Source organism: Zootoca vivipara, chromosome 11 (assembly GCF_963506605.1).
Source record: "Zootoca vivipara chromosome 11, rZooViv1.1, whole genome shotgun sequence".
Taxonomy (NCBI): domain Eukaryota; kingdom Metazoa; phylum Chordata; class Lepidosauria; order Squamata; family Lacertidae; genus Zootoca; species Zootoca vivipara.
Genome location: NC_083286.1, coordinates 54,077,167 through 54,089,275, shown reverse-complemented (window position 1 = coordinate 54,089,275; position 12,109 = coordinate 54,077,167). Strand labels below are relative to the sequence as shown.

The following is a 12,109-nucleotide window of genomic DNA, read 5'->3' as shown; positions in this document are numbered from 1 at the left end:
AATAAAATTGCTGCTTCTTTCTTGCACAGGTCAGCAATGCTAGTAAGTTGTCTTAATTCTTCTTCTACCGAGATGTTCCCCTCCCCCTTACTACCTACTATAAGACAAATCCCACAGCGGGCCCTTCAACCAAATGGAGGTAGAAATGCTGTTTTAAACTCTAGAACTAACTGACAGCTACAGTATAAAAGCAAACCTCAGGTGTTTGAGTTCTCATGTTTAGCCATATTTGAAAAATGTATTTCCTACAACCCTTCTACAGATTCTACCCTTTCTCTGAAGTCTACATTAATATATGTTGATTTTCAGACTCAGGTGATACCTGGGGTGAGGTGGAGTGCATGTCCTTCTTTTCAAAATTTCGAGAGTGATATATAAACAAGGTTGCAGTTACAACATGAATGAGCTCTCTTTGGGAGAGTCACACAGAGGTTGTGGATGCCATGATAAACACCACTGCTGTAATATCAAGCAATCCTTTGACCAATATTGTATTTTAACGTAACCAAGACCTTATGTGGAAAAAGGACTTATCTTCATAAGAACAAAATAAACCAATCCTTGGAACAAGAAATAATTAAATAATTCCTTTCAGAGGTTTACTGGGGAAGGTATTTTACTGGGTGTGTTGGTGGCATTTAAAAATTTCAAGAAATCAAAACACAAAAGCTATTATTTTAGTCTATGAACGTTCTATAACAACTAGCCAATGTATGATTACTTAAGATTTTTTTGTAAAAAAAAAATATGTTCAGGTTTCAGCATTGTGGACTGCTGCATGGAAATAATGTTTAATAATTTGTTCTCTTAACCAACAACTTCATGTCAACATATGAAGCTACCTTGTACTGGGCGAGGCCCCCAGTACATCTACTGCAATATTGTCTACTCCAGGACTGGGGAGCCATTGTTCTTTTGAGGGAAAGTCCATGGAGGACAGTGGGTGAGGCCAAAGTCCTGAATGGATGGGGCCAAAGCATCCACACACTGTTGTGTCTCCGTTCCTCCCACCCTCTCCCAAGTTTTTCTCAATACTGCATAATGAGAAAGGGACTCCTCTTTCTCACATTGCAGCTCAGAAATACAGCTAGTGGGGCTGGCTCAGTGGAGTGCTCAGGTCTTGATTCACTAGCTCAAGTCCCTTACTGGCTGAAGTGGAGGCAGCTTCACTTCTCCAGCAGCAGCATGGAAGGGGACTGGGATGGCAAACCATTGGCTACTGGGTAGGCAAAGCAGAACCCCTGACTGGCTTCTGTACTGGCTGCTGAGGAAGTGGCTGCTCTCAGCTTGGCTACATGAGATTTAAGCACGCAGGTTGTGGTGCTGATGATTGCTTTGTGGTGGACAGAACATTTTCCAGGGTGGTAAAGGTGAACTTCTCAATAGTATTTCAAATTCATTCTCTACACTACAGCAATGGCTCTTAAGTGCAAGAAGGAATCTTCCTCTCAGAATGTTTGTTTTAAGAATTCCAGAGCTAAAGATTCAGAGTTAGATTTTAGGGGCAAATGCCCACTACATAGTGCCTTGGATGCCACTTTTGTTGCAATTCCAGCTGAGGTGTCCAATGCAGTGCTTTTCTGTGCTCTGTTGGACCATTTTCGGTTTATGTGCACACAACTTCAGCAATGATGCAATTGTTGCCTTGCTTCTCTTGTCACCTGCCCATTTTATTTATTTCATAGAACTTATGAAAGCAGCTTGAGAGAGGCAAGCATCACCCACTGGGAAGCCGTAGCTCCTAATAAAATATCTCTGTCCCAATGAACTAATTTTCCTGATGGCATCAATTTGACTGTTGCTTTCTGAGAATATTCCCTCTTGGAGCTGGCATGACTCCTGTATCTTGAGATCAAGAATTTGTTAGCTGTCGCTATAGTGCTACTCCCATTTGCTGTGCATCTCTTTAGCAAATCAAAGAAATGGTTTCTCATAAAATAAAGGTACACTTTGAAGTCATCAAGCAGGGAAACCAGGCTGTGTATATGTACACATACACACACACACACACACACACACACACAGAGAGAGAGAGAGAGAGAGAGAGAGAGAGAGAGAGAGAGAGAGAGAGAGAGAGATCAGCATTTTGAACTGCTGGAGACAAAAAGAATCTGCAAAGGAATGGGCTAGAAAAGCACCATTCCTCCCCCACCCCTGACTTTTGGCCCTATTGTTAAAGAGCAGGCTTTAGTGCTCTGTTAAGTTTCAATAAATACTACATACTTCATGCCATGCTGGCAAGGGGCAACATAAGAACATATTGGCAAGCATGTTGGAGACATGAAAGAGAAAAGGAAGGAGTAAAAAACTAGGCAACACACTGCGAAATAAAACTGGGAAATTCAACAGAGGAAAACCATTTGTAAAATAAATGTTTTCTCTTCAAATGGCTTACCAGCGGGAAGTTTCCTTCAAAAGCATTTAAATGTGATCTCTTAAATGTTGCTCATTCTATGAACTCAAATGTCAGCTTCCAGTTAATAACGTCTGGCATTCAGAACAGGTTTTCCCACTTAGAAAAAAGTGCAGCTATCTTCTGGCTAACTTCCCTGAAAACCCTGAGATAACTTCCAGACTCCAGACACAGTCTCACTCCTCTCAGGCTCTTAATCCTCAAACTACAGATAATTTCACCCAAAGGGAGGGAGAGGGGAAAAGAGACTGTGAACTTGGAGCTGGGGGTGGGGTAGACACTGAAGTCAATTTTCAGTTATCACTCTGATCTTTAAATTACTCTTAATAATAATCTTCTGCAATAAAACAAGGAGCCTGTAATGTGGGCTGCTTGTCTGCAAAGGAGACAGCTCTATCTCTGAATGCTGCTGCTTCCACCTCAGGAACCAGGCACATTAGCTTCATTTATCTCCTTCCACAGGGTGAGGGAGAAATCCAAGACCTGGTTATTTCAACACCTGCTACTTTATCTCCCAGCTTCTGCTGGAATCTTCTATGAAGGCTAATTACCCAGTTTGGACTTTCCCTACCCTGCATAGCGCATGGCCAGGAGCAGACACTTTAAAGCAACAGCTAATTATAATCATGCTTATCTTGAACAGCAGTCAGGTGAAGATGCTAAGGGAGTTTCCAATTCTCAGACACTTGACTGTCAAACACGTCCACCCTCTTCCTCCCAAATGTGTGCCATGATGCGTCTCTACGCAGGGTTCACTTTGGCACCAGATTCCTTCGACAGAATGCCACAACGGTTTTACTGGATCCTAGCACTAAACCTGCTAGCCTGGCATCTAATCTTCCTCTATGTAGCCTGGGGCCTGCCTACTCAACAAAGTGTATGACAAACACACATCACATGTGCTTATTGGGAAAGCAAACAAACACTGACAAATGTATTTAGTTACATCTTCAGTATAAACGCTTTCTTCTCAATTATCCAAACAGCAGCAAATCCTTGTTATCTTAATTCACAGTGTGTTCCCGTGTGGGAGGATAGTCTGTTTTCCTGAGCTGCCAATTGTTGAAGGATTCTGTTCATTTTGATGCAATGTTTTGTGGTCCTTGATGAGATTCCGCAGAACATACACATAGAGATATTGGGGATTAGCTCTCTATCTAACTTTTTAGGAATAGGCCAGTGAGAACAATTCTAGATTCATGTTGGGATAGAATGATGGATCGATCCATCTCCAAAAATGTCAAGTGGAAAATCAAGTTAACATTCTAGGACAGACATCTCCAAACTGCGGCCCTCCAGATGTTTTGGCCTACAACTCCCATGATCCCTAACTAACAGGACCAGTGGTCAGGAAAGATGGGAATTATAGTCCAAAACATCTGGAGGGCTGAAGTTTGGGGAAGCCTGTTCTAGGAGGCCTTCTGTTCTTATAACTGGGTTTCTAACACAATTCTGCCCTTAGTTCTGAGGTTTTTATTTTGTTATTTTCATTCTGTAAAATGACCCACATAGTTTCTGAAGGACTTTTAATTCAAATTTGAGAAGAAAAAAACTTGTTCTTTTCAGGGGTGACAGGAAGTAAAACAGCATTGGGGAACCTCAGGCCCACAGGTATACTGAGACCTACCAGGCCTTTCCATTTGTCCCATGTGTAGCTTTCACTAAGCCACATCCACCTGCGCATCATCTGACATTACGTGACATTAGGTGCAGGGCCATATTATATATGAAGAAAGGTACAGTTTGGTGCCTTTTGAATTTAGAACCCTTTTCCTGAGTTGTACCAAACAAAGTTTTGTGCAGAATAGACCCACTGAAACTGATGGAGCTAAGTCAGTCGTGTCCATTAAGCTCAAGTGGTATTCAATGACGTTTTGCTCAAGAGCAGACCCAGGAAAAATAATAAGCTTGACTATGTTAGATAAATGCATTCAAGTGGGTCTGCTCTAAGTAAAGCTCAGTTGAACAACATACAAAAGCTCTATGCTGAGTATGACTCTCATGGGATACAACACTCTGTCACCAAATTTAAGACGCACCCAATTACAGCTGGAGTTAGAAATGCATTTAGAATGTGCACTTGAGTCTTCACTTCTTGGTGCTGCTCGAATTCAAGCCCGGCTGCAAAGCAACAAAGGAAGAATCGGGGAGTGCACCCTAAAGTATGCTCCCAATACTTTCTTTAATGTTGAATAACCTGGTACCAGGTGAATAACAGGTGAGTCTCGGTGCTGTCAAAATGGGCAGTGGGGGAGTATGACATTCAGCTAATCTTTTAAATCTAGTTACCCACCTCTGAAGTAAAAGGCAGCAAGCTCCCAAAGTGCTTGCATACCTTTCTTTTGATAGTGTGGTATAAAGGTTCCCTATCCCAAAAAACCTAAAGTACAGAGTTCTTGCTACAAAGTGCTGCAACCTTAAAGGACGAGATAGCTTACTTACTGGAAAGCAGAAGGAAATTTATATCTACAAGTAGTATATAAATTTTGTTAAATAAAATAAACTTATGGCCCACCTCTGATCCCATAGTTCTAGTTAAAATTTGTGGCCTCATCACTTCTACATTGTCTCCAAATTTTAACTAGAACTATGGGATCAGAGGTGGACCATGAGATTATTTTATTTAACAAAATTTATATACCACTTGGTTGTAATAAACCTCTAAGTGGTTTACAAGAATTACTGAGCAATTAAGAAACACCCCCTCATTTACCTGGGAAGTCAGTTCACAATCTCAGGCCACTGGACATCCACACACTGGTCCAATGTACGAGTAGAATGCATTTGTGCAAAATCCAATTTACAATGTCTCAAGCAATGTGACAGATATCCAAGAGAAGAGTGACCACAGAATCTGCATCAACCATATTGACATGGATACACCTTGTTGAAAAATGCCCGGTGCACAGAAGGAAGGCACGTTCTCATTTCCTTACCAAGTGCAGGGGAAAGAGTGAACTATTTGGTCCGGGCTGCTATTTTACATTCCAGTGTGTTTTTAATTTGAGTTCATTTCCATGCCTCTGAGCTTCAAAATAGGGAAGGGCAAAATGTATATAAATACAACCCACAAATTGCTGAAGAGGGCAGAGACCATCCTGGCTGTCTCTCAGTGCAGACCCAGGTCATCAGGCCTGAGCTTCCACAACAGCTGTCCACCATGAACCACCATTGGCAGGACTGGCAGCAACAGCAGCAGATACGTTCTATGCTTATAAAAACTATATACAGTGGTTCCTTGGTTTTAGAACAGCTTAGTTTATGAACAACGTGGAAATAGAATGCTGCAAACCCGGAAGTAGGTGTTCCGGTTTGTGAACTTTGCCTTGGAAGCAGAACATGTTCCGCTTCCTGTTGAGGGTGTTCCATTTGTAAACTGAGTCCCCTGCTGCTAATCAGAGGCTTCCTGTTGAGTCTGTCGGCTGTTGAGCCCCGAGCACCCACACAACACAGAGGTGATATTTGGAGCTTCTGTTTTTGCTATTTTTTGTGTTTTTGTTTGTGTGGCTTTTTCGGTTTTTTGACTGTGACTTGTTCTTCATTTTATGGGACTGACTGGTGACTGTGGCTTGTGACTTTGTTTTTGTGACTGTGTGGAACCCAATTCAGCTACTGATTGTGTGACTGCAGAAATGGATAAAAGCCCCCCCCCCATCCAAACAAGGACCTTCATCAGTGCACGTAAGGATTTTTTAAATAAAAAATTATCATCTACAATACTGCCTTATTTCTTCTACAGTATAGTACACTGATTATTGCTTTCATTTTATGGATCAATGGTCATGTTAGATAGTAAAATTCATGTTAAATTGCTTGTTTTTAAAAGTCTGGAACATATTAATCCATTATGCATTACTTTCTATGGGAAAACATGCCTTAGTTTTGGAACGCTTTGGTTTTGGAACAGACCTCCGGAACGAATTAAGTTTGGGAACCAATGTACCACTGTAGTCACAAGATATCTCTAGTAGCAACATGTGCATATAATTCACTAGGGTTCTTAAAGAAGCATACGGTCACAGAAATGATAATTTCTACACCAATGCTATATAGCCATTCATTCTTTTTCACAGCATGCTTGCACATTCCGTTATAAATTAATAATCCATACAAACACCGGAACTTAAATATAGTAGAACTCTACAGCAGGCAATGTTGTAACCTAAAGAAAGAAAATTATCCTTAAAGTGCTGCTTTGTGGCATGCTACACACTGACTGGTTTTGTTAGCACTCACCCTGAGCCTGTCTTTGGGCAGAGCAACAGCTCCTTGCTTGATGATTTCCAGAACTCTCTCTACAGACAGCTCAGCCCCAGCCTGCTCAATTCTGGAGCTAAAGAAGCTGATCACCTGGAATGGAACAGGGAAATATATTATATATATATATATATACACACACACACACATGCACTTCTGTCTGTAAATAAGTGGAAGCACAGGTTATTTAAACAATGTCAGAGTATCTGTCAACTAGATTTTTTTAAGGATATAGAAACCTATCCAGCTGATTTATGACAGTGAGTCACTTCTTAATTGAGATTCTTCAACTGTCAGGTATAAATGCTAGATTAATTTTTTTTATTAAACATTCATATTCCAGGTAATTTAAGCACTATTATTTCCATGTCTTCAGCTTGTTCCTATATGTTATGACCATGATCCAAAAATGTACATATGCATACTTCAGCAATACTGCAGAGCAGCTAAAAGACCGCAAAGTTCAGCGAATTTTCAGCTTCTGCTCGTATCTGCCACATGGCTTTTTTTGACTATTGAAGCAGGAACAAAGTTTCCTAAGAAAACAGGAAATCAGAGGAGTAATGATTGCTTTGGGTTTTTATTTAATCTTCATGATAATTCTCAGAACCATGAAGATTACGTTGGCTAGTTTATCTTACACACCAAGGCCTATACGATGATGTTTTGCAATATCACATAAAGGAAGGTAGATCTCGAAATGCTGCTGACACATCTCTAAACATACAATCTTGAGAAGTTAGGTAGATCTATCTTAAGAAGAGAAACAAGGCCCATGTCATTGAAGGCAGTTAACATTCCTTTGATAATCGTGGCCAAGGACTAGGAAATGGTTTACTGCATGGCAATAATGTTCTTGGGATGCTTTTGCACTGCAGAGCTACCGGTAGGTACCCATCTGAAGCTGTTAAGCCTAATTAGGCCCTCACAACATATTAGTAAAACAAAAGAGAGCTGATGGTTTGATTACTCCAGGATTCAAATGAGACATACTGTTGCTGTAGGCAAGTACAGGCATTACCTCTCTTTTGGAGTAGGGAGACATGCCAGGCTTGCAAAGAAGGCTTTTCAGAATATGCTTAAAGTAGACAAAATTCAACAAAAAAGCATCCCTTCCTGTAAAGAAATAACTGCTTTGCTGATCCTAATTACCTTCTACTGCAAATCCTAAGCAAATATCTTGTAAAGGTTTGAATGACCTCAAACCTTAACCTTAGCAGATCTACTCTTTTGGTAGACCTGTGAGCCAGCACTTCTGTTCTGAGCATCCTCAGATCTGTTTCCTTGAAGGCCACACCTCCAACAAATTCAAAGCACATAGGTGGATGAGGCCACTTGTTTTCTTTTCACCACCTCCATTCTTTCTTCCCCTTACTCCTCTCCTTCTCATTAGAGTGCTTAAAGCATTTCACATACATTATCATAGTAATCCAATAAGGTATTTGCAAGGTATGTCAGTTTATCTTCATGATGTAGTGAGAGGGAGGCTGAGTCAGAGAGCAACTTGCCTAAAACCACCTACTGAGTTTATGGCAAATATGAGATTTGAACAGTGGACTTTTAATTCATCAGTGCTATACAAGCTCTCACAATTATAATCTTTTTGGTGGCAGGTAAAAGTGATGTTTATTAGTGCACTACCAAAGTTTCCTGTGGCTGTTTTGGGGTTGTTTTGTTCTGTTTTTATGGTAGAATGTAGTTGCGTTTAAGTTTTAAATGTGTTGGAAGCTTCTTAGAATAATAAATAACAACAACAACAATACAAGCCCATGAAAAAGAAGGTAGAGGGCAGACCCACATACACAGATTTTGCAGTGTTCAATGGTAATGTATCAGTCACGGGACAGCTACTCTCTAATAGTATCGGCTGCTCAGGAATTGCAAGTACCTCCTTATTTTAATGCAACAAGTCTTATTAAGTCACCATAAATTAACAAATCTGTGTTCACAGTAAGTTAACATCCTGCCTACAAAGACATCCTTAAGAGTCAACAGCTAGCAACTGCAGTAAACAGCTGTAGTCATTCTTAACTTGTTTGATTCCCCTACTTTTTGAAATGACTTTCAAGTTCCCTATAAGAATTACCCATCTTGCAGGAAGATCCTCAATACAACAGAAATAATAAGTAACCAACTTTCTGTAACATTTAGAGTATCAGTACACCATTAACAATTACCAGTAAGAAAGTGCATATCACATCCCTCAAAATGGGAGTCCATTTACTTCTGCAACAGGCTTGAGCAGTAAATGAAAACAGAAATCATTCTATTCCTGGTTGCTAAGTGAACCATATGTTTCCTATCTGCACAAAATTAGAGTTGTTGTAGCTCAGTCCCACAAATCCAGGCATAATTATTCTTATATTATGCAAATAATGTACAAATATCCAAGTTTATGAATATGAGCAGCACAGCATACCTCATTTGTGTAGGTATTTTTTCTCTGTACCAGCCAAACTTCCAGGGACAGTTATAGGGTAATGAGCAATCTTCCAGCTGTCCTCTTTTACACCACCAGGGAATACTGACACCCACTTCAACTAGAGAAAACCAATAGCTCAGTTGGCAGAGCATGAGACTCTTAATCTCAGGGCTGTGGGTTTGAGCCCCATTTTGGGCAAAAAGATTCCCACACTGCAGGAGGTTGGGCTAGATGATCTTTGCGATCCCTTCCAACTCTATGATTCTATAACAGTAAATGTTTTATAGGATGTATGGGAAAGCAGAACAGCTGATGTTCTGGCTTTTTCTTAATTGTTTTAAAGTTATAGGTTCTTCAACTCTGGTATGATGATTGTGTGTGTGTGTGTGTGTGTGTGTGTGTGTGTGTGTGTGTGTGTGTGTGTTGATGTAAAACACACCTGTAGATGGAAAGGCTGGTGGAAAATATCTTAAAAAATATGTTTGAAAACATTGGAATGGCTTTTGTTTCTTTTTTAAACAGAAATGTCTGGCAAAATATTTCTATAAAATCAGTTTATCAAATGATGGCTGTAATGACATTTGACAGGCTGCCTTACTGAAATATTTCTGCTAGACAGTTATTAATAAATTGTGATTTCCAGTGTTTAGTGTAGATCCAGCCTTTTCCAGTTATTGTTATATTTTTGGTTGCTTCTCAGATTCTGCTTTTTTGAGGCTATTCGGACTTTTTTTGGGCATGTGTTCTACAATTTATCTGACGTTTATTGCACAAATAAGAATGCATGTATTTGTTCCAATAAACTGATGATAATAAACCATTTAACTTATATGCAGAATTCATCATGTGAAAGGCTGGACTGGATGAATCCCAAGCCGGAATTAAGATTGCTGGAAGAAATATCAACAACCTCAGATATGCTGATGACACAACCTTGATGGCAGAAAGTGAGGAGGAATTAAAGAACCTTTTAATGAGGGTGAAAGAGGAGAGCTCAAAATATGGTCTGAAGCTCAACATCCAAAAAACTAAGATCATGGCCACTGGTCCCATCACCTCCTGGCAAATAGAAGGGGAAGAAATGGAGGCAGTGAGAGATTTTACTTTCTTGGGTTCCATGATCACTGCAGATGGTGACAACAGTCACGAAATTAAAAGACGCCTGCTTCTTGGGAGAAAAGCAATGACAAACCTAGACAGCATCCTAAAAAGCAGAATGGATGCTTTTGAATTATGGTGCTGGAGGAGACTCTTGAGAGTCCCATGGACTGCAAGAAGATCAAACCTATCCATTCTGAAGGAAATCAGCCCTGAGAGAAGACTCCCTGGAAAAGACCCTGATGTTGGGAAAGATTGAGGGCACTAGGAGAAGGGGACGACAGAGGACGAGATGGTTGGGCAGTGTTCTCGAAGCCACCAACATGAGTCTGACCAAACTGCAGAAGGCAGTGGAAGACAGGAGTGCCTGGCGAGCTCTGGTCCACAGGGTCACGAAGAGTTGGACACGACTAAACAACAACAACAACACCAATATACCATCATTGTAACTGAAGATTATTACTTTCCTATATTTGGTTGGAGGATTGGATAAAGCATTAGTGATTCATCAGCTGATAATGTTTTAGTTAGACTTTTTTTTAGCTTTTTAAAATATGCTGTTTCAGGTGCCCCTTTTTGCAGAGAATGCAATGTATAATTGATTAAAACAAGCAAATAAATAAATAAATCTCTCCTGCAGTAATCAGAGTGCCTGCTCTGCCACCTCCTGTCTTGTCTGGTGTCTCTGCAAGAGGAAAAGCATATATTCTTACCACAGCAGCCTTCAAGTAAAGTATGATATATTTGAAAACCACCCTTTTCATTGCAGCTGGTGTTCTGTGCCACCTGATAGTTCCACAAGGGCTCATGAGGCTGTTTATAATAGAATTAGTAGTACAGCATAAAAAACAAACAAAGGCAACTTAAAACATTTTTAAACTTTAGTGTTGAACTATTGAACAGCTGAACTGATCAATTCAGAAACACAATAGTTCACTATAGGACTATCTAAATGGGAAGGCCTGGTAGAAGGCTAGTAAGTTTCATTGCCATCACTCCTCCTGTACACTTTCCAGGAGGGACAGCTGGCAACCTGCAGGGGACGAGTTTGGATCTGAGGCTCCCAGTTGCTTAATTTCTAACCTACAGTCAAACTAAACATGACACTGCAATCTCTCTGACTGCTGATCTGTAATAAAAGCTGTGGAAGGACCCTCTAAATTCTGTCTTGGGTTCTGTCTTGGGCCCAGTCTTATTCAACATCTTTATCAATGACTTGGATGATGGGCTTGAGGGCATCCTGAGCAAGTTTGCAGATGACACCAAATTGGGAGCGGTGGCTAATACCCCAGAGGACAGGATCATACTTCAGAATGACCTTAACAGATTAGACAACTGGGCCAAAGCAAACAAGATGAATTTTAACAAGGAGAAATGTAAAGTATTACACTTGGGCAAAAAAAATGAAAGGCACAAATACAGGATGGGAGACACCTGGCTTGAGAGCAGTACATGTGAAAAGGATCTAGGAGTCCTGGTAGACCACAAACTTGACATGAGTCAACAGTGTGATGCAGCAGCTAAAAAGCCAATGCAATTCTGGGCTGCATCAATAGGAATATAGCGTCTAGATCAAGGGAAGTAATAGTACCACTGTATTCTGCTCTGGTCAGACCTCACCTGGAGTACTGTGTCCAGTTCTGGGCACCACAGTTCAAGAAGGATACTGGAACGTGTCCAGAGGAGGGCAACCAAAATGGTCAAAGGCCTGGAAACAATGCCTTATGAGGAACGGCTTAGGAAACTGGGTATGTTTAGCCTGGAGAAGAGAAGGTTAAGGAGTGATTTTTGTTGTTGTTTAGTCGTTTAGTCGTGTCCGACTCTTCGTGACCCCATGGACCATAGCACGCCAGGCACTCCTGTCTTGCACTGCCTCCCGCAGTTTGGTCAAACTCATGTTCGTAGCTTCGAGAACACTG

At 40.7% G+C, this 12,109-nt stretch overlaps 1 protein-coding gene across 2 annotated transcripts in view; it reads right to left on the bottom strand.

Annotated features, from left to right (window-relative positions):
• The window catches only part of DYM (dymeclin), a 164,314-nt gene that overhangs the window by 23,483 nt on the left and 128,722 nt on the right, over window positions 1–12,109 (bottom strand). For both annotated transcript variants that reach the window (XM_035100630.2, XM_035100631.2), the window contains one exon: window positions 6,650–6,763. In XM_035100630.2, the coding sequence (XP_034956521.1) occupies window positions 6,650–6,763 (114 nt within the window). The remainder of the gene's footprint in view (window positions 1–6,649; window positions 6,764–12,109) is intronic.